This window comes from Haliaeetus albicilla, unplaced genomic scaffold (assembly GCF_947461875.1).
Source record: "Haliaeetus albicilla unplaced genomic scaffold, bHalAlb1.1 scaffold_183, whole genome shotgun sequence".
Lineage (NCBI taxonomy): Eukaryota > Metazoa > Chordata > Aves > Accipitriformes > Accipitridae > Haliaeetus > Haliaeetus albicilla.
In genome coordinates, this window is record NW_027212468.1 from 25,013 (window position 1) to 51,721 (window position 26,709).

Consider the following 26,709-nt stretch of genomic DNA (forward strand, 5'->3'; position numbering starts at 1 on the left):
TCCCCTTCCTCATCCTATTTCCCTTCCCCTTCCACTCCACTCTCCCCTTCCCTCTCCTCCTTCACCTTCCCTTTCCCCTTCCACTTCCCCATCCCCAGCACAGACCAACACACGCCGTGCTCCTCGGTTCTCTGCCGCAGACGCCAGATCACAGAAAACACAGCCTGGCTCTTGTGGCAGGAGCCTTTGCAGGGCATCTTGTCATGCTGCCCCCTCAAGCAGGGTCACCCCGAGCCGGCTGCCCAGCGCCGTGGCCACACGGCTTTTGCACGTCTCCAAGGACGCAGACTCCACAACCTCCCGGGCCAACTTGTGCCAGGGCTCGTTCACCCTCACAGTGGAAAAAGGGCTTTGGGATGTTGAGGCGGAGCCTCCCGTCTTTCAGCTGGTGCCCATTGTCTCTTGTCCTGGCACTGGACACCTCTGAAAAGAGCCTGGCTCCATCTTCCTGATGCCTTCCCTTCAGCCAGGGGTGCACATTGATGAGACGCTCCCCCCACCCCACCCCGAGCCTCCTCAGCACCAAGAGGAACAGTCCCATCTCTCTGAGGCTCTCCCCAGAGGACACGTGCTCCCTGTCCCTTCGGCAGCTGTGTGCGGCACTTTGCTGGACTCTCTCCTGTAGCCCCACATCTCTCCCGTGCTGGGGAGCCCAGCACTGGACACAGCAGCCCAGGGGTGGCCTCGCCAGTGCTGAGTGGAGGCCAAGGATCCCCTCCCTCCACCTCCTCCGCATGCAGCCCAGGACACCGCCGGCTGCCTCTGCCCCAACGCACGTTGCCGGCTCATGCTCAGCTTGGCGTCCACCAGCACCCCCAGGGCCTTTCCTGACAAGCTGCTCTCCAGCAATCGACGGCCATTTCCCAGGCACGGGGTTTAACACCGGCTCTCCTCCAGCCTCCTCTGTGCAGACGCCCGGAGATGCTGCCCTGCTTCTGCGGAGCAGCGGGACCTGGCGGAGCTGCTGCCGCCGCTCCCGGGCTGAGAAGACCGGGCAAGGGAGCACTGCCAGCGCCTGTCCTGCCTTCTGCCCTTTCCCCAGCTCCTGCAAGGCCCACCAAAAGGCTCTCTCTCCTCTGCCTGCTGCCTGCATCCTCCCTCTCCCAACACCACCCACCCTCCCCTTGCCCAGGCATCCGAGGACCACTGCTTGCCCTCCCACGGCTGCCGGGGTCTTCCCAACATGGGACATGGAGGGAGGGAGACATGACTTGAATGCAGGAAAGCTTTATTGTGCCCAGAGGAGCAGGAGAGACTGTCAGAGAGACGGTGGGCAGGACCCAGAGAGGCCGGTTGCCACGTGTTGGGGGAAGCAGAGGGATCTTCCCCAGGGCATCGCTTCTCGCTCCAGATGCCCCCTTGGCGCGGCATCCCAGATCCCGAGGACTTGGCCCATCAGCCTCGCAGGGCCTTTCGGGTCCACCTCCTGCCCCATCCGACAGCTGGGACGAGAGGGGAGGGGAGGGGAGGAGAGCAGAGGGCAGGAGAAGAGGGCAGGGAAGGGCTGAGGGTGGGTGGCACTGCCGGCTGCCCAGGCGTTGGCTGGGGCTGGCGATGCTCAGGTCTCCTCAGTGCCCCGTGCCCGCCAGCTCAGCCCTGCTTGGGTGGGGGTGTTGGCGTTTGGGCTGGGGGCAGCGCCTGGGGCTGAGCTGGGTCTAGCAGGGCCCACAGGTGTCCCACAGCTTCTTGCTGTAGCGGGGCAAGGCACAAGGGCTGCAGGCGGGAGAAGCGTAGGGTCTGCCAAAGGTGCAGAGGCCCCCCGAGCCCAGGGTGGCGCCGGCGCCGTAGAGGCCTCCCAGCCCCAGGTTGCCCCCAAAGGCGGGTGCTCCGGAGGAGCCCACCACGGCTTGCTGGGGGAAGGAGCTGAGGATGGGGCCGGGGAAGGTGACGACGACGGGGGGCGGCTGGATGAAGGCCGTCGAGTCGGAGCACTGCCGGGCGCACAGCTCGTTGCAGCTCTCGGCGATGGGCTGGGGGACGGCGACGCCGGTTTTCGGTGGGCACAGGTCGTAGCAAGACATCTTTGCGCAGGATCGGACGGTGCTCTGCAAGAAGGCAGAGGTTGCAAGAGAGCAGCAGAGGCGAGCGCCCGAGGCGGAGGGGCCGGGGCCGGAGCAGGGGGCCGGGAGGAGAAACGCTCACAGACTTACCCTGTTCCCAGAGGCAAAGGTGGCCAGAGCAGCGCTTGGGGGAGCCTGGCAGAGGCAGAGCTTTTATAGCAGCCCCGCCATTGCTCAGCACCACCTGGGCCAGTCTGCAGAGGCGGCACTCCCTCCTGCCAGTGATGATGGGGCTGTCCAGCTCCTGCCCCTCCCTGAGTCAGCATCCCCTCGCCAGGCCAGCACCTGCCACTTCCGAGGCTTTCCTCCCCTTTCTGGTTCGAGGGCTAAATGATAGCAGGCATCTCCCTGCCGGGGTCTGCGCGCAGCGGGAGAGGGCTGTGCTTCCGCAGCTCCCCGCTGCCTGCCTCGTGCTCTGCCCGGGGAAGACACGTCTGCCCTGTGCCCGCAGCCAGGCTCTGCTGGGAGGAGAGACACCGCGAGCGCCGGCGGGGCCGAGCCAGCCGGGGGCTGCTGCGGTCATGCCACCAGGCAGAGTTCCCATCTCCCCAGCACCCCAAGGGCAGCCCCGGCCCAGCACCGTCCCCCAGCAATGGGGCTCCCGGGACACTTGCGAGGGGCTGGGGGAGGGCTGGCACGAGCCTGTGCCATGTGGGCCCAGGTGGGGTCTGTGCTCCTTGCACCACGCACCTCAGGGAAGAGCGCGAGGGGTTTTTCTCCCCCAGAATTGCAGAGGTCGATGGCTAACACCTTCAGGTGGATGGAGACCGGCTCCTTTGGGCTGCTGAGTGATGCATCGTGCTGAGCAGGCAGTGCCCGAGAGGAGTGCCTTTGATTTGGCATTTCGTAACCTCGCGCCTCTGCGGATAATAGCCACACGGCGCACGTCATGCGGTCACTGGCATGCGGGAGGCCTTTGCAAGGCCGCCTTCCTGGCCAGCACCAGGACCCTGGTCTTCCCTGCGGCTCTGCAAAGAAAGCAAGGGGCCGCCCCGAGACCAAGCCCTTGGGCAAGTGCTATGGCACGCAGGGCGCTCGCAGTCAGCCTTTGTCACGCTGCATGCCCTCTTACACACCGAGATAATGAAAAGACAGCTGGGCTCATTCGGCCCATTAGGTGGCAGCTGGCAAGCATCCAAGCGGGGTAATTGCAGGGGCTGATAGAGCAGGTTGGGGCTGGAGAGGAAACAGCATCAGCAAAGCAGCCCCATGCCACGCAGGGAGGAGGCAGGGGCTCGGCCGCTGCGGGCCACATGCCCCCAGCGCGGCCAGCTCCTCCCCGCACTCGCCAGCCCGGCATAAAAGCGCTGCCCTCGGCAAGCGCTGGCATCCGCCGCTCCTGCCTCGCTCTGCTCAGGAACAGGGTAGGTGGGTGCCTGCAGCTCTCTGCCTCCTCTGGCAGGGGCTGGCGTGGGGACTCCGTGGCCAGGAGAGCACCGCTGGCCATGGGCGTGCTGGCAGCAGGCTTGGAGGGCCAGGGCGGGCTGAGTGGCGGAGGGAGGAGGAAGGAGCCCCGTGGCCCAGACGCGCAGAGCCAGGCCTTGCACAGGCTCTCGGGGAGGGCTTGCGTGCCCTCTGCGTGCAGAGAGGGCAAGGCAAGGGGTGCGGAGAGCAGGGCGCTGAGGGGGGCTGGCTGGGCAAAGAGCAAGCGGCAGGCAGTGCGGGCAAGGTGGCGGCTCTGGCCCCTCCAGCTCCAGGGCAGCCCTGGGAACAGGGCACTGCTCGGCCACGGGATCTCCTCCTCGCTCATGACACCTGTCCTTGGGTCCCGCGTGTTTCAGGCTCAGCTCTCTCGCACAAAGATGTCTTGCTACGACCTGTGCCCACCGAAAACCGGCGTCGCCGTCCCCCAGCCCATCGCCGAGAGCTGCAACGAGCTGTGCGCCCGGCAGTGCCCCGACTCGACGGCCTTCATCCAGCCGCCCCCCGTCGTCGTCACCTTCCCCGGCCCCATCCTCAGCTCCTTCCCCCAGCAAGCCGTGGTGGGCTCCTCCGGAGCACCCGCCTTTGGGGGCAACCTGGGGCTGGGAGGCCTCTACGGCGCCGGCGCCACCCTGGGCTCGGGGGGCCTCTGCACCTTTGGCAGACCCTACGCTTCTCCCGCCTGCAGCCCTTGTGCCTTGCCCCGCTACAGCAAGAAGCTGTGGGACACCTGTGGGCCCTGCTAGACCCAGCCCCAGAGCCCCCAGAGACCCTGGGCCTCCTCAGCCTCACACCTCCTCTCCTTTCTCCCCTCCGTCCCCTCTCTCCATCTTGCCTCTCCTCCTTGCTCCTGCCCATGCCCAGGTGCATGGTGCAACTCCACCATCGTCCCACAGGGCACTTGCTTGTCTCCACAACAGCCACCGCCTGGGAGAAGCCTGAAGGAACACCTCTCTTGAAGCCCGGGGTGACAACCTGCCTGCCTCTGCCTTGTGTGTCTTTCTGCAGTGGGTGCTTTCCTGCACTGCAATAAAGCAAGCCTGCATCCAACACCTGCCTCTCTGCCTTTCCTTTCAAGGCCTAGCGTGGGCTGCAGGGCTCCCTCGCCCTGCACGTGTCCCCCTCCAGCCGGGCCAGGGCAGGCTCAGCCCCAGCAGAGCCCGGCTGAGCTGCCTTTTGGGAGACCCCCCACACACGGTCCCGCGGCTGAGCTCCAAGGGCCCTGCCTGAACGCAGGTGGCTCCCCTGCCTGCACGACATGCAGCCCTGGGGTGTTTGCAGGCCTCCAGCCTCCCTGCGCGTGAGCACGGCTGCCCCAGGGGATGGGAGCCAGCCAGGAGCAATTCCTGCCGCAGCTCCAGACCTTTGTGCCTCCTTGGCTCAGCTTGAGGCCCTGGGAGAAAAAGGAAACGGGAGGCTTCCCATTCCCTTCCTCTTCCCTAACAACGTCCAGTGCCCTTTCCTCTTCTTTGTACCCTTTTGCTACTTTCTTTTCGCTTCTCCCCCTTCTTCTTCTCCTTCCCCTTCTCCCTCCCTTTCCTCTTTCCCCACCGCTTCTCCCTCCCCTTCCCGTGCCTCTTCTCCTCCTCCTTTCCCTTCCTCTTCCCTTCTTTTTCTACTCCCCCTTCCCCTTCCTCATCCTATTTCCCTTCCCCTTCCACTCCACTCTCCCCTTCCCTCTCCTCCTTCACCTTCCCTTTCCCCTTCCACTTCCCCATCCCCAGCACAGACCAACACACGCCGTGCTCCTCGGTTCTCTGCCGCAGACGCCAGATCACAGAAAACACAGCCTGGCTCTTGTGGCAGGAGCCTTTGCAGGGCATCTTGTCATGCTGCCCCCTCAAGCAGGGTCACCCCGAGCCGGCTGCCCAGCGCCGTGGCCACACGGCTTTTGCACGTCTCCAAGGACGCAGACTCCACAACCTCCCGGGCCAACTTGTGCCAGGGCTCGTTCACCCTCACAGTGGAAAAAGGGCTTTGGGATGTTGAGGCGGAGCCTCCCGTCTTTCAGCTGGTGCCCATTGTCTCTTGTCCTGGCACTGGACACCTCTGAAAAGAGCCTGGCTCCATCTTCCTGATGCCTTCCCTTCAGCCAGGGGTGCACATTGATGAGACGCTCCCCCCACCCCACCCCGAGCCTCCTCAGCACCAAGAGGAACAGTCCCATCTCTCTGAGGCTCTCCCCAGAGGACACGTGCTCCCTGTCCCTTCGGCAGCTGTGTGCGGCACTTTGCTGGACTCTCTCCTGTAGCCCCACATCTCTCCCGTGCTGGGGAGCCCAGCACTGGACACAGCAGCCCAGGGGTGGCCTCGCCAGTGCTGAGTGGAGGCCAAGGATCCCCTCCCTCCACCTCCTCCGCATGCAGCCCAGGACACCGCCGGCTGCCTCTGCCCCAACGCACGTTGCCGGCTCATGCTCAGCTTGGCGTCCACCAGCACCCCCAGGGCCTTTCCTGACAAGCTGCTCTCCAGCAATCGACGGCCATTTCCCAGGCACGGGGTTTAACACTGGCTCTCCTCCAGCCTCCTCTGTGCAGACGCCCGGAGATGCTGCCCTGCTTCTGTGGAGCAGCGGGACCTGGCGGAGCTGCTGCCGCCGCTCCCGGGCTGAGAAGACCGGGCAAGGGAGCACTGCCAGCGCCTGTCCTGCCTTCTGCCCTTTCCCCAGCTCCTGCAAGGCCCACCAAAAGGCTCTCTCTCCTCTGCCTGCTGCCTGCATCCTCCCTCTCCCAACACCACCCACCCTCCCCTTGCCCAGGCATCCGAAGACCACTACTTGCCCTCCCACGGCTGCCGGGGTCTTCCCAACATGGGACATGGAGGGAGGGAGACATGACTTGAATGCAGGAAAGCTTTATTGTGCCCAGAGGAGCAGGAGAGACTGTCAGAGAGACGGTGGGCAGGACCCAGAGAGGCCGGTTGCCACGTGTTGGGGGAAGCAGAGGGATCTTCCCCAGGGCATCGCTTCTCGCTCCAGATGCCCCCTTGGCGCGGCATCCCAGATCCCGAGGACTTGGCCCATCAGCCTCGCAGGGCCTTTCGGGTCCACCTCCTGCCCCATCCGACAGCTGGGACGAGAGGGGAGGGGAGGGGAGGAGAGCAGAGGGCAGGAGAAGAGGGCAGGGAAGGGCTGAGGGTGGGTGGCACTGCCGGCTGCCCAGGCGTTGGCTGGGGCTGGCGATGCTCAGGTCTCCTCAGTGCCCCGTGCCCGCCAGCTCAGCCCTGCTTGGGTGGGGGTGTTGGCGTTTGGGCTGGGGGCAGCGCCTGGGGCTGAGCTGGGTCTAGCAGGGCCCACAGGTGTCCCACAGCTTCTTGCTGTAGCGGGGCAAGGCACAAGGGCTGCAGGCGGGAGAAGCGTAGGGTCTGCCAAAGGTGCAGAGGCCCCCCGAGCCCAGGGTGGCGCCGGCGCCGTAGAGGCCTCCCAGCCCCAGGTTGCCCCCAAAGGCGGGTGCTCCGGAGGAGCCCACCACGGCTTGCTGGGGGAAGGAGCTGAGGATGGGGCCGGGGAAGGTGACGACGACGGGGGGCGGCTGGATGAAGGCCGTTGAGTCGGGGCACTGCCGGGCGCACAGCTCGTTGCAGCTCTCGGCGATGGGCTGGGGGACGGCGACGCCGGTTTTCGGTGGGCACAGGTCGTAGCAAGACATCTTTGCGCAGGATCGGACGGTGCTCTGCAAGAAGGCAGAGGTTGCAAGAGAGCAGCAGAGGCGAGCGCCCGAGGCGGAGGGGCCGGGGCCGGAGCAGGGGGCCGGGAGGAGAAACGCTCACAGACTTACCCTGTTCCCAGAGGCAAAGGTGGCCAGAGCAGCGCTTGGGGGAGCCTGGCAGAGGCAGAGCTTTTATAGCAGCCCCGCCATTGCTCAGCACCACCTGGGCCAGTCTGCAGAGGCGGCACTCCCTCCTGCCAGTGATGATGGGGCTGTCCAGCTCCTGCCCCTCCCTGAGTCAGCATCCCCTCGCCAGGCCAGCACCTGCCACTTCCGAGGCTTTCCTCCCCTTTCTGGTTCGAGGGCTAAATGATAGCAGGCATCTCCCTGCCGGGGTCTGCGCGCAGCGGGAGAGGGCTGTGCTTCCGCAGCTCCCCGCTGCCTGCCTCGTGCTCTGCCCGGGGAAGACACGTCTGCCCTGTGCCCGCAGCCAGGCTCTGCTGGGAGGAGAGACACCGCGAGCGCCGGCGGGGCCGAGCCAGCCGGGGGCTGCTGCGGTCATGCCACCAGGCAGAGTTCCCATCTCCCCAGCACCCCAAGGGCAGCCCCGGCCCAGCACCGTCCCCCAGCAATGGGGCTCCCGGGACACTTGCGAGGGGCTGGGGGAGGGCTGGCACGAGCCTGTGCCATGTGGGCCCAGGTGGGGTCTGTGCTCCTTGCACCACGCACCTCAGGGAAGAGCGCGAGGGGTTTTTCTCCCCCAGAATTGCAGAGGTCGATGGCTAACACCTTCAGGTGGATGGAGACCGGCTCCTTTGGGCTGCTGAGTGATGCATCGTGCTGAGCAGGCAGTGCCCGAGAGGAGTGCCTTTGATTTGGCATTTCGTAACCTCGCGCCTCTGCGGATAATAGCCACACGGCGCACGTCATGCGGTCACTGGCATGCGGGAGGCCTTTGCAAGGCCGCCTTCCTGGCCAGCACCAGGACCCTGGTCTTCCCTGCGGCTCTGCAAAGAAAGCAAGGGGCCGCCCCGAGACCAAGCCCTTGGGCAAGTGCTATGGCACGCAGGGCGCTCGCAGTCAGCCTTTGTCACGCTGCATGCCCTCTTACACACCGAGATAATGAAAAGACAGCTGGGCTCATTCGGCCCATTAGGTGGCAGCTGGCAAGCATCCAAGCGGGGTAATTGCAGGGGCTGATAGAGCAGGTTGGGGCTGGAGAGGAAACAGCATCAGCAAAGCAGCCCCATGCCACGCAGGGAGGAGGCAGGGGCTCGGCCGCTGCGGGCCACGTGCCCCCAGCGCGGCCAGCTCCTCCCCGCACTCGCCAGCCCGGCATAAAAGCGCTGCCCTCGGCAAGCGCTGGCATCCGCCGCTCCTGCCTCGCTCTGCTCAGGAACAGGGTAGGTGGGTGCCTGCAGCTCTCTGCCTCCTCTGGCAGGGGCTGGCGTGGGGACTCCGTGGCCAGGAGAGCACCGCTGGCCATGGGCGTGCTGGCAGCAGGCTTGGAGGGCCAGGGCGGGCTGAGTGGCGGAGGGAGGAGGAAGGAGCCCCGTGGCCCAGACGCGCAGAGCCAGGCCTTGCACAGGCTCTCGGGGAGGGCTTGCGTGCCCTCTGCGTGCAGAGAGGGCAAGGCAAGGGGTGCGGAGAGCAGGGCGCTGAGGGGGGCTGGCTGGGCAAAGAGCAAGCGGCAGGCAGTGCGGGCAAGGTGGCGGCTCTGGCCCCTCCAGCTCCAGGGCAGCCCTGGGAACAGGGCACTGCTCGGCCACGGGATCTCCTCCTCGCTCATGACACCTGTCCTTGGGTCCCGCGTGTTTCAGGCTCAGCTCTCTCGCACAAAGATGTCTTGCTACGACCTGTGCCCACCGAAAACCGGCGTCGCCGTCCCCCAGCCCATCGCCGAGAGCTGCAACGAGCTGTGCGCCCGGCAGTGCCCCGACTCGACGGCCTTCATCCAGCCGCCCCCCGTCGTCGTCACCTTCCCCGGCCCCATCCTCAGCTCCTTCCCCCAGCAAGCCGTGGTGGGCTCCTCCGGAGCACCCGCCTTTGGGGGCAACCTGGGGCTGGGAGGCCTCTACGGCGCCGGCGCCACCCTGGGCTCGGGGGGCCTCTGCACCTTTGGCAGACCCTACGCTTCTCCCGCCTGCAGCCCTTGTGCCTTGCCCCGCTACAGCAAGAAGCTGTGGGACACCTGTGGGCCCTGCTAGACCCAGCCCCAGAGCCCCCAGAGACCCTGGGCCTCCTCAGCCTCACACCTCCTCTCCTTTCTCCCCTCCGTCCCCTCTCTCCATCTTGCCTCTCCTCCTTGCTCCTGCCCATGCCCAGGTGCATGGTGCAACTCCACCATCGTCCCACAGGGCACTTGCTTGTCTCCACAACAGCCACCGCCTGGGAGAAGCCTGAAGGAACACCTCTCTTGAAGCCCGGGGTGACAACCTGCCTGCCTCTGCCTTGTGTGTCTTTCTGCAGTGGGTGCTTTCCTGCACTGCAATAAAGCAAGCCTGCATCCAACACCTGCCTCTCTGCCTTTCCTTTCAAGGCCTAGCGTGGGCTGCAGGGCTCCCTCGCCCTGCACGTGTCCCCCTCCAGCCGGGCCAGGGCAGGCTCAGCCCCAGCAGAGCCCGGCTGAGCTGCCTTTTGGGAGACCCCCCACACACGGTCCCGCGGCTGAGCTCCAAGGGCCCTGCCTGAACGCAGGTGGCTCCCCTGCCTGCACGACATGCAGCCCTGGGGTGTTTGCAGGCCTCCAGCCTCCCTGCGCGTGAGCACGGCTGCCCCAGGGGATGGGAGCCAGCCAGGAGCAATTCCTGCCGCAGCTCCAGACCTTTGTGCCTCCTTGGCTCAGCTTGAGGCCCTGGGAGAAAAAGGAAACGGGAGGCTTCCCATTCCCTTCCTCTTCCCTAACAACGTCCAGTGCCCTTTCCTCTTCTTTGTACCCTTTTGCTACTTTCTTTTCGCTTCTCCCCCTTCTTCTTCTCCTTCCCCTTCTCCCTCCCTTTCCTCTTTCCCCACCGCTTCTCCCTCCCCTTCCCGTGCCTCTTCTCCTCCTCCTTTCCCTTCCTCTTCCCTTCTTTTTCTACTCCCCCTTCCCCTTCCTCATCCTATTTCCCTTCCCCTTCCACTCCACTCTCCCCTTCCCTCTCCTCCTTCACCTTCCCTTTCCCCTTCCACTTCCCCATCCCCAGCACAGACCAACACACGCCGTGCTCCTCGGTTCTCTGCCGCAGACGCCAGATCACAGAAAACACAGCCTGGCTCTTGTGGCAGGAGCCTTTGCAGGGCATCTTGTCATGCTGCCCCCTCAAGCAGGGTCACCCCGAGCCGGCTGCCCAGCGCCGTGGCCACACGGCTTTTGCACGTCTCCAAGGACGCAGACTCCACAACCTCCCGGGCCAACTTGTGCCAGGGCTCGTTCACCCTCACAGTGGAAAAAGGGCTTTGGGATGTTGAGGCGGAGCCTCCCGTCTTTCAGCTGGTGCCCATTGTCTCTTGTCCTGGCACTGGACACCTCTGAAAAGAGCCTGGCTCCATCTTCCTGATGCCTTCCCTTCAGCCAGGGGTGCACATTGATGAGACGCTCCCCCCACCCCACCCCGAGCCTCCTCAGCACCAAGAGGAACAGTCCCATCTCTCTGAGGCTCTCCCCAGAGGACACGTGCTCCCTGTCCCTTCGGCAGCTGTGTGCGGCACTTTGCTGGACTCTCTCCTGTAGCCCCACATCTCTCCCGTGCTGGGGAGCCCAGCACTGGACACAGCAGCCCAGGGGTGGCCTCGCCAGTGCTGAGTGGAGGCCAAGGATCCCCTCCCTCCACCTCCTCCGCATGCAGCCCAGGACACCGCCGGCTGCCTCTGCCCCAACGCACGTTGCCGGCTCATGCTCAGCTTGGCGTCCACCAGCACCCCCAGGGCCTTTCCTGACAAGCTGCTCTCCAGCAATCGACGGCCATTTCCCAGGCACGGGGTTTAACACCGGCTCTCCTCCAGCCTCCTCTGTGCAGACGCCCGGAGATGCTGCCCTGCTTCTGCGGAGCAGCGGGACCTGGCGGAGCTGCTGCCGCCGCTCCCGGGCTGAGAAGACCGGGCAAGGGAGCACTGCCAGCGCCTGTCCTGCCTTCTGCCCTTTCCCCAGCTCCTGCAAGGCCCACCAAAAGGCTCTCTCTCCTCTGCCTGCTGCCTGCATCCTCCCTCTCCCAACACCACCCACCCTCCCCTTGCCCAGGCATCCGAGGACCACTACTTGCCCTCCCACGGCTGCCGGGGTCTTCCCAACATGGGACATGGAGGGAGGGAGACATGACTTGAATGCAGGAAAGCTTTATTGTGCCCAGAGGAGCAGGAGAGACTGTCAGAGAGACGGTGGGCAGGACCCAGAGAGGCCGGTTGCCACGTGTTGGGGGAAGCAGAGGGATCTTCCCCAGGGCATCGCTTCTCGCTCCAGATGCCCCCTTGGCGCGGCATCCCAGATCCCGAGGACTTGGCCCATCAGCCTCGCAGGGCCTTTCGGGTCCACCTCCTGCCCCATCCGACAGCTGGGACGAGAGGGGAGGGGAGGGGAGGAGAGCAGAGGGCAGGAGAAGAGGGCAGGGAAGGGCTGAGGGTGGGTGGCACTGCCGGCTGCCCAGGCGTTGGCTGGGGCTGGCGATGCTCAGGTCTCCTCAGTGCCCCGTGCCCGCCAGCTCAGCCCTGCTTGGGTGGGGGTGTTGGCGTTTGGGCTGGGGGCAGCGCCTGGGGCTGAGCTGGGTCTAGCAGGGCCCACAGGTGTCCCACAGCTTCTTGCTGTAGCGGGGCAAGGCACAAGGGCTGCAGGCGGGAGAAGCGTAGGGTCTGCCAAAGGTGCAGAGGCCCCCCGAGCCCAGGGTGGCGCCGGCGCCGTAGAGGCCTCCCAGCCCCAGGTTGCCCCCAAAGGCGGGTGCTCCGGAGGAGCCCACCACGGCTTGCTGGGGGAAGGAGCTGAGGATGGGGCCGGGGAAGGTGACGACGACGGGGGGCGGCTGGATGAAGGCCGTCGAGTCGGGGCACTGCCGGGCGCACAGCTCGTTGCAGCTCTCGGCGATGGGCTGGGGGACGGCGACGCCGGTTTTCGGTGGGCACAGGTCGTAGCAAGACATCTTTGCGCAGGATCGGACGGTGCTCTGCAAGAAGGCAGAGGTTGCAAGAGAGCAGCAGAGGCGAGCGCCCGAGGCGGAGGGGCCGGGGCCGGAGCAGGGGGCCGGGAGGAGAAACGCTCACAGACTTACCCTGTTCCCAGAGGCAAAGGTGGCCAGAGCAGCGCTTGGGGGAGCCTGGCAGAGGCAGAGCTTTTATAGCAGCCCCGCCATTGCTCAGCACCACCTGGGCCAGTCTGCAGAGGCGGCACTCCCTCCTGCCAGTGATGATGGGGCTGTCCAGCTCCTGCCCCTCCCTGAGTCAGCATCCCCTCGCCAGGCCAGCACCTGCCACTTCCGAGGCTTTCCTCCCCTTTCTGGTTCGAGGGCTAAATGATAGCAGGCATCTCCCTGCCGGGGTCTGCGCGCAGCGGGAGAGGGCTGTGCTTCCGCAGCTCCCCGCTGCCTGCCTCGTGCTCTGCCCGGGGAAGACACGTCTGCCCTGTGCCCGCAGCCAGGCTCTGCTGGGAGGAGAGACACCGCGAGCGCCGGCGGGGCCGAGCCAGCCGGGGGCTGCTGCGGTCATGCCACCAGGCAGAGTTCCCATCTCCCCAGCACCCCAAGGGCAGCCCCGGCCCAGCACCGTCCCCCAGCAATGGGGCTCCCGGGACACTTGCGAGGGGCTGGGGGAGGGCTGGCACGAGCCTGTGCCATGTGGGCCCAGGTGGGGTCTGTGCTCCTTGCACCACGCACCTCAGGGAAGAGCGCGAGGGGTTTTTCTCCCCCAGAATTGCAGAGGTCGATGGCTAACACCTTCAGGTGGATGGAGACCGGCTCCTTTGGGCTGCTGAGTGATGCATCGTGCTGAGCAGGCAGTGCCCGAGAGGAGTGCCTTTGATTTGGCATTTCGTAACCTCGCGCCTCTGCGGATAATAGCCACACGGCGCACGTCATGCGGTCACTGGCATGCGGGAGGCCTTTGCAAGGCCGCCTTCCTGGCCAGCACCAGGACCCTGGTCTTCCCTGCGGCTCTGCAAAGAAAGCAAGGGGCCGCCCCGAGACCAAGCCCTTGGGCAAGTGCTATGGCACGCAGGGCGCTCGCAGTCAGCCTTTGTCACGCTGCATGCCCTCTTACACACCGAGATAATGAAAAGACAGCTGGGCTCATTCGGCCCATTAGGTGGCAGCTGGCAAGCATCCAAGCGGGGTAATTGCAGGGGCTGATAGAGCAGGTTGGGGCTGGAGAGGAAACAGCATCAGCAAAGCAGCCCCATGCCACGCAGGGAGGAGGCAGGGGCTCGGCCGCTGCGGGCCACGTGCCCCCAGCGCGGCCAGCTCCTCCCCGCACTCGCCAGCCCGGCATAAAAGCGCTGCCCTCGGCAAGCGCTGGCATCCGCCGCTCCTGCCTCGCTCTGCTCAGGAACAGGGTAGGTGGGTGCCTGCAGCTCTCTGCCTCCTCTGGCAGGGGCTGGCGTGGGGACTCCGTGGCCAGGAGAGCACCGCTGGCCATGGGCGTGCTGGCAGCAGGCTTGGAGGGCCAGGGCGGGCTGAGTGGCGGAGGGAGGAGGAAGGAGCCCCGTGGCCCAGACGCGCAGAGCCAGGCCTTGCACAGGCTCTCGGGGAGGGCTTGCGTGCCCTCTGCGTGCAGAGAGGGCAAGGCAAGGGGTGCGGAGAGCAGGGCGCTGAGGGGGGCTGGCTGGGCAAAGAGCAAGCGGCAGGCAGTGCGGGCAAGGTGGCGGCTCTGGCCCCTCCAGCTCCAGGGCAGCCCTGGGAACAGGGCACTGCTCGGCCACGGGATCTCCTCCTCGCTCATGACACCTGTCCTTGGGTCCCGCGTGTTTCAGGCTCAGCTCTCTCGCACAAAGATGTCTTGCTACGACCTGTGCCCACCGAAAACCGGCGTCGCCGTCCCCCAGCCCATCGCCGAGAGCTGCAACGAGCTGTGCGCCCGGCAGTGCCCCGACTCGACGGCCTTCATCCAGCCGCCCCCCGTCGTCGTCACCTTCCCCGGCCCCATCCTCAGCTCCTTCCCCCAGCAAGCCGTGGTGGGCTCCTCCGGAGCACCCGCCTTTGGGGGCAACCTGGGGCTGGGAGGCCTCTACGGCGCCGGCGCCACCCTGGGCTCGGGGGGCCTCTGCACCTTTGGCAGACCCTACGCTTCTCCCGCCTGCAGCCCTTGTGCCTTGCCCCGCTACAGCAAGAAGCTGTGGGACACCTGTGGGCCCTGCTAGACCCAGCCCCAGAGCCCCCAGAGACCCTGGGCCTCCTCAGCCTCACACCTCCTCTCCTTTCTCCCCTCCGTCCCCTCTCTCCATCTTGCCTCTCCTCCTTGCTCCTGCCCATGCCCAGGTGCATGGTGCAACTCCACCATCGTCCCACAGGGCACTTGCTTGTCTCCACAACAGCCACCGCCTGGGAGAAGCCTGAAGGAACACCTCTCTTGAAGCCCGGGGTGACAACCTGCCTGCCTCTGCCTTGTGTGTCTTTCTGCAGTGGGTGCTTTCCTGCACTGCAATAAAGCAAGCCTGCATCCAACACCTGCCTCTCTGCCTTTCCTTTCAAGGCCTAGCGTGGGCTGCAGGGCTCCCTCGCCCTGCACGTGTCCCCCTCCAGCCGGGCCAGGGCAGGCTCAGCCCCAGCAGAGCCCGGCTGAGCTGCCTTTTGGGAGACCCCCCACACACGGTCCCGCGGCTGAGCTCCAAGGGCCCTGCCTGAACGCAGGTGGCTCCCCTGCCTGCACGACATGCAGCCCTGGGGTGTTTGCAGGCCTCCAGCCTCCCTGCGCGTGAGCACGGCTGCCCCAGGGGATGGGAGCCAGCCAGGAGCAATTCCTGCCGCAGCTCCAGACCTTTGTGCCTCCTTGGCTCAGCTTGAGGCCCTGGGAGAAAAAGGAAACGGGAGGCTTCCCATTCCCTTCCTCTTCCCTAACAACGTCCAGTGCCCTTTCCTCTTCTTTGTACCCTTTTGCTACTTTCTTTTCGCTTCTCCCCCTTCTTCTTCTCCTTCCCCTTCTCCCTCCCTTTCCTCTTTCCCCACCGCTTCTCCCTCCCCTTCCCGTGCCTCTTCTCCTCCTCCTTTCCCTTCCTCTTCCCTTCTTTTTCTACTCCCCCTTCCCCTTCCTCATCCTATTTCCCTTCCCCTTCCACTCCACTCTCCCCTTCCCTCTCCTCCTTCACCTTCCCTTTCCCCTTCCACTTCCCCATCCCCAGCACAGACCAACACACGCCGTGCTCCTCGGTTCTCTGCCGCAGACGCCAGATCACAGAAAACACAGCCTGGCTCTTGTGGCAGGAGCCTTTGCAGGGCATCTTGTCATGCTGCCCCCTCAAGCAGGGTCACCCCGAGCCGGCTGCCCAGCGCCGTGGCCACACGGCTTTTGCACGTCTCCAAGGACGCAGACTCCACAACCTCCCGGGCCAACTTGTGCCAGGGCTCGTTCACCCTCACAGTGGAAAAAGGGCTTTGGGATGTTGAGGCGGAGCCTCCCGTCTTTCAGCTGGTGCCCATTGTCTCTTGTCCTGGCACTGGACACCTCTGAAAAGAGCCTGGCTCCATCTTCCTGATGCCTTCCCTTCAGCCAGGGGTGCACATTGATGAGACGCTCCCCCCACCCCACCCCGAGCCTCCTCAGCACCAAGAGGAACAGTCCCATCTCTCTGAGGCTCTCCCCAGAGGACACGTGCTCCCTGTCCCTTCGGCAGCTGTGTGCGGCACTTTGCTGGACTCTCTCCTGTAGCCCCACATCTCTCCCGTGCTGGGGAGCCCAGCACTGGACACAGCAGCCCAGGGGTGGCCTCGCCAGTGCTGAGTGGAGGCCAAGGATCCCCTCCCTCCACCTCCTCCGCATGCAGCCCAGGACACCGCCGGCTGCCTCTGCCCCAACGCACGTTGCCGGCTCATGCTCAGCTTGGCGTCCACCAGCACCCCCAGGGCCTTTCCTGACAAGCTGCTCTCCAGCAATCGACGGCCATTTCCCAGGCACGGGGTTTAACACCGGCTCTCCTCCAGCCTCCTCTGTGCAGACGCCCGGAGATGCTGCCCTGCTTCTGCGGAGCAGCGGGACCTGGCGGAGCTGCTGCCGCCGCTCCCGGGCTGAGAAGACCGGGCAAGGGAGCACTGCCAGCGCCTGTCCTGCCTTCTGCCCTTTCCCCAGCTCCTGCAAGGCCCACCAAAAGGCTCTCTCTCCTCTGCCTGCTGCCTGCATCCTCCCTCTCCCAACACCACCCACCCTCCCCTTGCCCAGGCATCCGAGGACCACTGCTTGCCCTCCCACGGCTGCCGGGGTCTTCCCAACATGGGACATGGAGGGAGGGAGACATGACTTGAATGCAGGAAAGCTTTATTGTGCCCAGAGGAGCAGGAGAGACTGTCAGAGAGACGGTGGGCAGGACCCAGAGAGGCCGGTTGCCACGTGTTGGGGGAAGCAGAGGGATCTTCCCCAGGGCATCGCTTCTCGCTCCAGATGCCCCCTTGGCGCGGCATCCCAGATCCCGAGGACTTGGCCCATCAGCCTCGCAGGGCCTTTCGGGTCCACCTCCTGCCCCATCCGACAGCTGGGACGAGAGGGGAGGGGAGGGGAGGAGAGCAGAGGGCAGGAGAAGAGGGCAGGGAAGGGCTGAGGGTGGGTGGCACTGCCGGCTGCCCAGGCGTTGGCTGGGGCTGGCGATGCTCAGGTCTCCTCAGTGCCCCGTGCCCGCCAGCTCAGCCCTGCTTGGGTGGGGGTGTTGGCGTTTGGGCTGGGGGCAGCGCCTGGGGCTGAGCTGGGTCTAGCAGGGCCCACAGGTGTCCCACAGCTTCTTGCTGTAGCGGGGCAAGGCACAAGGGCTGCAGGCGGGAGAAGCGTAGGGTCTGCCAAAGGTGCAGAGGCCCCCCGAGCCCAGGGTGGCGCCGGCGCCGTAGAGGCCTCCCAGCCCCAGGTTGCCCCCAAAGGCGGGTGCTCCGGAGGAGCCCACCACGGCTTGCTGGGGGAAGGAGCTGAGGATGGGGCCGGGGAAGGTGACGACGACGGGGGGCGGCTGGATGAAGGCCGTCGAGTCGGAGCACTGCCGGGCGCACAGCTCGTTGCAGCTCTCGGCGATGGGCTGGGGGACGGCGACGCCGGTTTTCGGTGGGCACAGGTCGTAGCAAGACATCTTTGCGCAGGATCGGACGGTGCTCTGCAAGAAGGCAGAGGTTGCAAGAGAGCAGCAGAGGCGAGCGCCCGAGGCGGAGGGGCCGGGGCCGGAGCAGGGGGCCGGGAGGAGAAACGCTCACAGACTTACCCTGTTCCCAGAGGCAAAGGTGGCCAGAGCAGCGCTTGGGGGAGCCTGGCAGAGGCAGAGCTTTTATAGCAGCCCCGCCATTGCTCAGCACCACCTGGGCCAGTCTGCAGAGGCGGCACTCCCTCCTGCCAGTGATGATGGGGCTGTCCAGCTCCTGCCCCTCCCTGAGTCAGCATCCCCTCGCCAGGCCAGCACCTGCCACTTCCGAGGCTTTCCTCCCCTTTCTGGTTCGAGGGCTAAATGATAGCAGGCATCTCCCTGCCGGGGTCTGCGCGCAGCGGGAGAGGGCTGTGCTTCCGCAGCTCCCCGCTGCCTGCCTCGTGCTCTGCCCGGGGAAGACACGTCTGCCCTGTGCCCGCAGCCAGGCTCTGCTGGGAGGAGAGACACCGCGAGCGCCGGCGGGGCCGAGCCAGCCGGGGGCTGCTGCGGTCATGCCACCAGGCAGAGTTCCCATCTCCCCAGCACCCCAAGGGCAGCCCCGGCCCAGCACCGTCCCCCAGCAATGGGGCTCCCGGGACACTTGCGAGGGGCTGGGGGAGGGCTGGCACGAGCCTGTGCCATGTGGGCCCAGGTGGGGTCTGTGCTCCTTGCACCACGCACCTCAGGGAAGAGCGCGAGGGGTTTTTCTCCCCCAGAATTGCAGAGGTCGATGGCTAACACCTTCAGGTGGATGGAGACCGGCTCCTTTGGGCTGCTGAGTGATGCATCGTGCTGAGCAGGCAGTGCCCGAGAGGAGTGCCTTTGATTTGGCATTTCGTAACCTCGCGCCTCTGCGGATAATAGCCACACGGCGCACGTCATGCGGTCACTGGCATGCGGGAGGCCTTTGCAAGGCCGCCTTCCTGGCCAGCACCAGGACCCTGGTCTTCCCTGCGGCTCTGCAAAGAAAGCAAGGGGCCGCCCCGAGACCAAGCCCTTGGGCAAGTGCTATGGCACGCAGGGCGCTCGCAGTCAGCCTTTGTCACGCTGCATGCCCTCTTACACACCGAGATAATGAAAAGACAGCTGGGCTCATTCGGCCCATTAGGTGGCAGCTGGCAAGCATCCAAGCGGGGTAATTGCAGGGGCTGATAGAGCAGGTTGGGGCTGGAGAGGAAACAGCATCAGCAAAGCAGCCCCATGCCACGCAGGGAGGAGGCAGGGGCTCGGCCGCTGCGGGCCACATGCCCCCAGCGCGGCCAGCTCCTCCCCGCACTCGCCAGCCCGGCATAAAAGCGCTGCCCTCGGCAAGCGCTGGCATCCGCCGCTCCTGCCTCGCTCTGCTCAGGAACAGGGTAGGTGGGTGCCTGCAGCTCTCTGCCTCCTCTGGCAGGGGCTGGCGTGGGGACTCCGTGGCCAGGAGAGCACCGCTGGCCATGGGCGTGCTGGCAGCAGGCTTGGAGGGCCAGGGCGGGCTGAGTGGCGGAGGGAGGAGGAAGGAGCCCCGTGGCCCAGACGCGCAGAGCCAGGCCTTGCACAGGCTCTCGGGGAGGGCTTGCGTGCCCTCTGCGTGCAGAGAGGGCAAGGCAAGGGGTGCGGAGAGCAGGGCGCTGAGGGGGGCTGGCTGGGCAAAGAGCAAGCGGCAGGCAGTGCGGGCAAGGTGGCGGCTCTGGCCCCTCCAGCTCCAGGGCAGCCCTGGGAACAGGGCACTGCTCGGCCACGGGATCTCCTCCTCGCTCATGACACCTGTCCTTGGGTCCCGCGTGTTTCAGGCTCAGCTCTCTCGCACAAAGATGTCTTGCTACGACCTGTGCCCACCGAAAACCGGCGTCGCCGTCCCCCAGCCCATCGCCGAGAGCTGCAACGAGCTGTGCGCCCGGCAGTGCCCCGACTCGACGGCCTTCATCCAGCCGCCCCCCGTCGTCGTCACCTTCCCCGGCCCCATCCTCAGCTCCTTCCCCCAGCAAGCCGTGGTGGGCTCCTCCGGAGCACCCGCCTTTGGGGGCAACCTGGGGCTGGGAGGCCTCTACGGCGCCGGCGCCACCCTGGGCTCGGGGGGCCTCTGCACCTTTGGCAGACCCTACGCTTCTCCCGCCTGCAGCCCTTGTGCCTTGCCCCGCTACAGCAAGAAGCTGTGGGACACCTGTGGGCCCTGCTAGACCCAGCCCCAGAGCCCCCAGAGACCCTGGGCCTCCTCAGCCTCACACCTCCTCTCCTTTCTCCCCTCCGTCCCCTCTCTCCATCTTGCCTCTCCTCCTTGCTCCTGCCCATGCCCAGGTGCATGGTGCAACTCCACCATCGTCCCACAGGGCACTTGCTTGTCTCCACAACAGCCACCGCCTGGGAGAAGCCTGAAGGAACACCTCTCTTGAAGCCCGGGGTGACAACCTGCCTGCCTCTGCCTTGTGTGTCTTTCTGCAGTGGGTGCTTTCCTGCACTGCAATAAAGCAAGCCTGCATCCAACACCTGCCTCTCTGCCTTTCCTTTCAAGGCCTAGCGTGGGCTGCAGGGCTCCCTCGCCCTGCACGTGTCCCCCTCCAGCCGGGCCAGGGCAGGCTCAGCCCCAGCAGAGCCCGGCTGAGCTGCCTTTTGGGAGACCCCCCACACACGGTCCCGCGGCTGAGCTCCAAGGGCCCTGCCTGAACGCAGGTGGCTCCCCTGCCTGCACGACATGCAGCCCTGGGGTGTTTGCAGGCCTCCAGCCTCCCTGCGCGTGAGCACGGCTGCCCCAGGGGATGGGAGCCAGCCAGGAGCAATTCCTGCCGCAGCTCCAGACCTTTGTGCCTCCTTGGCTCAGCTTGAGGCCCTGGGAGAAAAAGGAAACGGGAGGCTTCCCATTCCCTTCCTCTTCCCTAACAACGTCCAGTGCCCTTTCCTCTTCTTTGTACCCTTTTGCTACTTTCTTTTCGCTTCTCCCCCTTCTTCTTCTCCTTCCCCTTCTCCCTCCCTTTCCTCTTTCCCCACCGCTTCTCCCTCCCCTTCCCGTGCCTCTTCTCCTCCTCCTTTCCCTTCCTCTTCCCTTCTTTTTCTACTCCCCCTTCCCCTTCCTCATCCTATTTCCCTTCCCCTTCCACTCCACTCTCCCCTTCCCTCTCCTCCTTCACCTTCCCTTTCCCCTTCCACTTCCCCATCCCCAGCACAGACCAACACACGCCGTGCTCCTCGGTTCTCTGCCGCAGACGCCAGATCACAGAAAACACAGCCTGGCTCTTGTGGCAGGAGCCTTTGCAGGGCATCTTGTCATGCTGCCCCCTCAAGCAGGGTCACCCCGAGCCGGCTGCCCAGCGCCGTGGCCACACGGCTTTTGCACGTCTCCAAGGACGCAGACTCCACAACCTCCCGGGCCAACTTGTGCCAGGGCTCGTTCACCCTCACAGTGGAAAAAGGGCTTTGGGATGTTGAGGCGGAGCCTCCCGTCTTTCAGCTGGTGCCCATTGTCTCTTGTCCTGGCACTGGACACCTCTGAAAAGAGCCTGGCTCCATCTTCCTGATGCCTTCCCTTCAGCCAGGGGTGCACATTGATGAGACGCTCCCCCCACCCCACCCCGAGCCTCCTCAGCACCAAGAGGAACAGTCCCATCTCTCTGAGGCTCTCCCCAGAGGACACGTGCTCCCTGTCCCTTCGGCAGCTGTGTGCGGCACTTTGCTGGACTCTCTCCTGTAGCCCCACATCTCTCCCGTGCTGGGGAGCCCAGCACTGGACACAGCAGCCCAGGGGTGGCCTCGCCAGTGCTGAGTGGAGGCCAAGGATCCCCTCCCTCCACCTCCTCCGCATGCAGCCCAGGACACCGCCGGCTGCCTCTGCCCCAACGCACGTTGCCGGCTCATGCTCAGCTTGGCGTCCACCAGCACCCCCAGGGCCTTTCCTGACAAGCTGCTCTCCAGCAATCGACGGCCATTTCCCAGGCACGGGGTTTAACACTGGCTCTCCTCCAGCCTCCTCTGTGCAGACGCCCGGAGATGCTGCCCTGCTTCTGTGGAGCAGCGGGACCTGGCGGAGCTGCTGCCGCCGCTCCCGGGCTGAGAAGACCGGGCAAGGGAGCACTGCCAGCGCCTGTCCTGCCTTCTGCCCTTTCCCCAGCTCCTGCAAGGCCCACCAAAAGGCTCTCTCTCCTCTGCCTGCTGCCTGCATCCTCCCTCTCCCAACACCACCCACCCTCCCCTTGCCCAGGCATCCGAAGACCACTACTTGCCCTCCCACGGCTGCCGGGGTCTTCCCAACATGGGACATGGAGGGAGGGAGACATGACTTGAATGCAGGAAAGCTTTATTGTGCCCAGAGGAGCAGGAGAGACTGTCAGAGAGACGGTGGGCAGGACCCAGAGAGGCCGGTTGCCACGTGTTGGGGGAAGCAGAGGGATCTTCCCCAGGGCATCGCTTCTCGCTCCAGATGCCCCCTTGGCGCGGCATCCCAGATCCCGAGGACTTGGCCCATCAGCCTCGCAGGGCCTTTCGGGTCCACCTCCTGCCCCATCCGACAGCTGGGACGAGAGGGGAGGGGAGGGGAGGAGAGCAGAGGGCAGGAGAAGAGGGCAGGGAAGGGCTGAGGGTGGGTGGCACTGCCGGCTGCCCAGGCGTTGGCTGGGGCTGGCGATGCTCAGGTCTCCTCAGTGCCCCGTGCCCGCCAGCTCAGCCCTGCTTGGGTGGGGGTGTTGGCGTTTGGGCTGGGGGCAGCGCCTGGGGCTGAGCTGGGTCTAGCAGGGCCCACAGGTGTCCCACAGCTTCTTGCTGTAGCGGGGCAAGGCACAAGGGCTGCAGGCGGGAGAAGCGTAGGGTCTGCCAAAGGTGCAGAGGCCCCCCGAGCCCAGGGTGGCGCCGGCGCCGTAGAGGCCTCCCAGCCCCAGGTTGCCCCCAAAGGCGGGTGCTCCGGAGGAGCCCACCACGGCTTGCTGGGGGAAGGAGCTGAGGATGGGGCCGGGGAAGGTGACGACGACGGGGGGCGGCTGGATGAAGGCCGTTGAGTCGGGGCACTGCCGGGCGCACAGCTCGTTGCAGCTCTCGGCGATGGGCTGGGGGACGGCGACGCCGGTTTTCGGTGGGCACAGGTCGTAGCAAGACATCTTTGCGCAGGATCGGACGGTGCTCTGCAAGAAGGCAGAGGTTGCAAGAGAGCAGCAGAGGCGAGCGCCCGAGGCGGAGGGGCCGGGGCCGGAGCAGGGGGCCGGGAGGAGAAACGCTCACAGACTTACCCTGTTCCCAGAGGCAAAGGTGGCCAGAGCAGCGCTTGGGGGAGCCTGGCAGAGGCAGAGCTTTTATAGCAGCCCCGCCATTGCTCAGCACCACCTGGGCCAGTCTGCAGAGGCGGCACTCCCTCCTGCCAGTGATGATGGGGCTGTCCAGCTCCTGCCCCTCCCTGAGTCAGCATCCCCTCGCCAGGCCAGCACCTGCCACTTCCGAGGCTTTCCTCCCCTTTCTGGTTCGAGGGCTAAATGATAGCAGGCATCTCCCTGCCGGGGTCTGCGCGCAGCGGGAGAGGGCTGTGCTTCCGCAGCTCCCCGCTGCCTGCCTCGTGCTCTGCCCGGGGAAGACACGTCTGCCCTGTGCCCGCAGCCAGGCTCTGCTGGGAGGAGAGACACCGCGAGCGCCGGCGGGGCCGAGCCAGCCGGGGGCTGCTGCGGTCATGCCACCAGGCAGAGTTCCCATCTCCCCAGCACCCCAAGGGCAGCCCCGGCCCAGCACCGTCCCCCAGCAATGGGGCTCCCGGGACACTTGCGAGGGGCTGGGGGAGGGCTGGCACGAGCCTGTGCCATGTGGGCCCAGGTGGGGTCTGTGCTCCTTGCACCACGCACCTCAGGGAAGAGCGCGAGGGGTTTTTCTCCCCCAGAATTGCAGAGGTCGATGGCTAACACCTTCAGGTGGATGGAGACCGGCTCCTTTGGGCTGCTGAGTGATGCATCGTGCTGAGCAGGCAGTGCCCGAGAGGAGTGCCTTTGATTTGGCATTTCGTAACCTCGCGCCTCTGCGGATAATAGCCACACGGCGCACGTCATGCGGTCACTGGCATGCGGGAGGCCTTTGCAAGGCCGCCTTCCTGGCCAGCACCAGGACCCTGGTCTTCCCTGCGGCTCTGCAAAGAAAGCAAGGGGCCGCCCCGAGACCAAGCCCTTGGGCAAGTGCTATGGCACGCAGGGCGCTCGCAGTCAGCCTTTGTCACGCTGCATGCCCTCTTACACACCGAGATAATGAAAAGACAGCTGGGCTCATTCGGCCCATTAGGTGGCAGCTGGCAAGCATCCAAGCGGGGTAATTGCAGGGGCTGATAGAGCAGGTTGGGGCTGGAGAGGAAACAGCATCAGCAAAGCAGCCCCATGCCACGCAGGGAGGAGGCAGGGGCTCGGCCGCTGCGGGCCACGTGCCCCCAGCGCGGCCAGCTCCTCCCCGCACTCGCCAGCCCGGCATAAAAGCGCTGCCCTCGGCAAGCGCTGGCATCCGCCGCTCCTGCCTCGCTCTGCTCAGGAACAGGGTAGGTGGGTGCCTGCAGCTCTCTGCCTCCTCTGGCAGGGGCTGGCGTGGGGACTCCGTGGCCAGGAGAGCACCGCTGGCCATGGGCGTGCTGGCAGCAGGCTTGGAGGGCCAGGGCGGGCTGAGTGGCGGAGGGAGGAGGAAGGAGCCCCGTGGCCCAGACGCGCAGAGCCAGGCCTTGCACAGGCTCTCGGGGAGGGCTTGCGTGCCCTCTGCGTGCAGAGAGGGCAAGGCAAGGGGTGCGGAGAGCAGGGCGCTGAGGGGGGCTGGCTGGGCAAAGAGCAAGCGGCAGGCAGTGCGGGCAAGGTGGCGGCTCTGGCCCCTCCAGCTCCAGGGCAGCCCTGGGAACAGGGCACTGCTCGGCCACGGGATCTCCTCCTCGCTCATGACACCTGTCCTTGGGTCCCGCGTGTTTCAGGCTCAGCTCTCTCGCACAAAGATGTCTTGCTACGACCTGTGCCCACCGAAAACCGGCGTCGCCGTCCCCCAGCCCATCGCCGAGAGCTGCAACGAGCTGTGCGCCCGGCAGTGCCCCGACTCGACGGCCTTCATCCAGCCGCCCCCCGTCGTCGTCACCTTCCCCGGCCCCATCCTCAGCTCCTTCCCCCAGCAAGCCGTGGTGGGCTCCTCCGGAGCACCCGCCTTTGGGGGCAACCTGGGGCTGGGAGGCCTCTACGGCGCCGGCGCCACCCTGGGCTCGGGGGGCCTCTGCACCTTTGGCAGACCCTACGCTTCTCCCGCCTGCAGCCCTTGTGCCTTGCCCCGCTACAGCAAGAAGCTGTGGGACACCTGTGGGCCCTGCTAGACCCAGCCCCAGAGCCCCCAGAGACCCTGGGCCTCCTCAGCCTCACACCTCCTCTCCTTTCTCCCCTCCGTCCCCTCTCTCCATCTTGCCTCTCCTCCTTGCTCCTGCCCATGCCCAGGTGCATGGTGCAACTCCACCATCGTCCCACAGGGCACTTGCTTGTCTCCACAACAGCCACCGCCTGGGAGAAGCCTGAAGGAACACCTCTCTTGAAGCCCGGGGTGACAACCTGCCTGCCTCTGCCTTGTGTGTCTTTCTGCAGTGGGTGCTTTCCTGCACTGCAATAAAGCAAGCCTGCATCCAACACCTGCCTCTCTGCCTTTCCTTTCAAGGCCTAGCGTGGGCTGCAGGGCTCCCTCGCCCTGCACGTGTCCCCCTCCAGCCGGGCCAGGGCAGGCTCAGCCCCAGCAGAGCCCGGCTGAGCTGCCTTTTGGGAGACCCCCCACACACGGTCCCGCGGCTGAGCTCCAAGGGCCCTGCCTGAACGCAGGTGGCTCCCCTGCCTGCACGACATGCAGCCCTGGGGTGTTTGCAGGCCTCCAGCCTCCCTGCGCGTGAGCACGGCTGCCCCAGGGGATGGGAGCCAGCCAGGAGCAATTCCTGCCGCAGCTCCAGACCTTTGTGCCTCCTTGGCTCAGCTTGAGGCCCTGGGAGAAAAAGGAAACGGGAGGCTTCCCATTCCCTTCCTCTTCCCTAACAACGTCCAGTGCCCTTTCCTCTTCTTTGTACCCTTTTGCTACTTTCTTTTCGCTTCTCCCCCTTCTTCTTCTCCTTCCCCTTCTCCCTCCCTTTCCTCTTTCCCCACCGCTTCTCCCTCCCCTTCCCGTGCCTCTTCTCCTCCTCCTTTCCCTTCCTCTTCCCTTCTTTTTCTACTCCCCCTTCCCCTTCCTCATCCTATTTCCCTTCCCCTTCCACTCCACTCTCCCCTTCCCTCTCCTCCTTCACCTTCCCTTTCCCCTTCCACTTCCCCATCCCCAGCACAGACCAACACACGCCGTGCTCCTCGGTTCTCTGCCGCAGACGCCAGATCACAGAAAACACAGCCTGGCTCTTGTGGCAGGAGCCTTTGCAGGGCATCTTGTCATGCTGCCCCCTCAAGCAGGGTCACCCCGAGCCGGCTGCCCAGCGCCGTGGCCACACGGCTTTTGCACGTCTCCAAGGACGCAGACTCCACAACCTCCCGGGCCAACTTGTGCCAGGGCTCGTTCACCCTCACAGTGGAAAAAGGGCTTTGGGATGTTGAGGCGGAGCCTCCCGTCTTTCAGCTGGTGCCCATTGTCTCTTGTCCTGGCACTGGACACCTCTGAAAAGAGCCTGGCTCCATCTTCCTGATGCCTTCCCTTCAGCCAGGGGTGCACATTGATGAGACGCTCCCCCCACCCCACCCCGAGCCTCCTCAGCACCAAGAGGAACAGTCCCATCTCTCTGAGGCTCTCCCCAGAGGACACGTGCTCCCTGTCCCTTCGGCAGCTGTGTGCGGCACTTTGCTGGACTCTCTCCTGTAGCCCCACATCTCTCCCGTGCTGGGGAGCCCAGCACTGGACACAGCAGCCCAGGGGTGGCCTCGCCAGTGCTGAGTGGAGGCCAAGGATCCCCTCCCTCCACCTCCTCCGCATGCAGCCCAGGACACCGCCGGCTGCCTCTGCCCCAACGCACGTTGCCGGCTCATGCTCAGCTTGGCGTCCACCAGCACCCCCAGGGCCTTTCCTGACAAGCTGCTCTCCAGCAATCGACGGCCATTTCCCAGGCACGGGGTTTAACACCGGCTCTCCTCCAGCCTCCTCTGTGCAGACGCCCGGAGATGCTGCCCTGCTTCTGCGGAGCAGCGGGACCTGGCGGAGCTGCTGCCGCCGCTCCCGGGCTGAGAAGACCGGGCAAGGGAGCACTGCCAGCGCCTGTCCTGCCTTCTGCCCTTTCCCCAGCTCCTGCAAGGCCCACCAAAAGGCTCTCTCTCCTCTGCCTGCTGCCTGCATCCTCCCTCTCCCAACACCACCCACCCTCCCCTTGCCCAGGCATCCGAGGACCACTACTTGCCCTCCCACGGCTGCC

At 65.6% G+C, this 26,709-nt stretch overlaps 8 protein-coding genes across 8 annotated transcripts; 5 read left to right on the forward strand and 3 right to left on the reverse strand.

The window, feature by feature from the left end:
* Positions 1-3,847: 3,847 nt before the first annotated feature.
* Positions 3,848-4,532, forward strand: LOC138684164 (scale keratin-like). The gene has a single exon (XM_069777877.1). The coding sequence runs from the start codon at positions 3,863-3,865 to the stop codon at positions 4,226-4,228; it is 366 nt and encodes a 121-aa protein (XP_069633978.1). The 5' UTR covers positions 3,848-3,862; the 3' UTR covers positions 4,229-4,532.
* A 1,793-nt stretch (positions 4,533-6,325) lies between these two features.
* Positions 6,326-8,604, reverse strand: LOC138684156 (scale keratin-like). The gene has a single exon (XM_069777868.1). The coding sequence runs from the start codon at positions 7,127-7,129 to the stop codon at positions 6,764-6,766; it is 366 nt and encodes a 121-aa protein (XP_069633969.1). The 5' UTR covers positions 7,130-8,604; the 3' UTR covers positions 6,326-6,763.
* Positions 8,605-8,955: 351 nt separating this feature from the next.
* On the forward strand, positions 8,956-9,640 carry LOC138684155 (scale keratin-like). Its single transcript, XM_069777867.1, has one exon. The coding sequence runs from the start codon at positions 8,971-8,973 to the stop codon at positions 9,334-9,336; it is 366 nt and encodes a 121-aa protein (XP_069633968.1). The 5' UTR covers positions 8,956-8,970; the 3' UTR covers positions 9,337-9,640.
* Positions 9,641-11,409: 1,769 nt separating this feature from the next.
* LOC138684152 (scale keratin-like) lies at positions 11,410-13,712 on the reverse strand. The gene has a single exon (XM_069777864.1). It carries the CDS (start codon positions 12,235-12,237, stop codon positions 11,872-11,874), a length of 366 nt encoding a protein of 121 aa, XP_069633965.1. The 5' UTR covers positions 12,238-13,712; the 3' UTR covers positions 11,410-11,871.
* Positions 13,713-14,063: 351 nt separating this feature from the next.
* LOC138684151 (scale keratin-like) lies at positions 14,064-14,748 on the forward strand. Its single transcript, XM_069777861.1, has one exon. It carries the CDS (start codon positions 14,079-14,081, stop codon positions 14,442-14,444), a length of 366 nt encoding a protein of 121 aa, XP_069633962.1. The 5' UTR covers positions 14,064-14,078; the 3' UTR covers positions 14,445-14,748.
* Positions 14,749-19,171: 4,423 nt separating this feature from the next.
* Positions 19,172-19,856, forward strand: LOC138684163 (scale keratin-like). The gene has a single exon (XM_069777876.1). The coding sequence runs from the start codon at positions 19,187-19,189 to the stop codon at positions 19,550-19,552; it is 366 nt and encodes a 121-aa protein (XP_069633977.1). The 5' UTR covers positions 19,172-19,186; the 3' UTR covers positions 19,553-19,856.
* A 1,793-nt stretch (positions 19,857-21,649) lies between these two features.
* On the reverse strand, positions 21,650-23,928 carry LOC138684158 (scale keratin-like). The gene has a single exon (XM_069777870.1). It carries the CDS (start codon positions 22,451-22,453, stop codon positions 22,088-22,090), a length of 366 nt encoding a protein of 121 aa, XP_069633971.1. The 5' UTR covers positions 22,454-23,928; the 3' UTR covers positions 21,650-22,087.
* A 351-nt stretch (positions 23,929-24,279) lies between these two features.
* On the forward strand, positions 24,280-24,964 carry LOC138684157 (scale keratin-like). The gene has a single exon (XM_069777869.1). The coding sequence runs from the start codon at positions 24,295-24,297 to the stop codon at positions 24,658-24,660; it is 366 nt and encodes a 121-aa protein (XP_069633970.1). The 5' UTR covers positions 24,280-24,294; the 3' UTR covers positions 24,661-24,964.
* Positions 24,965-26,709: the final 1,745 nt, after the last annotated feature.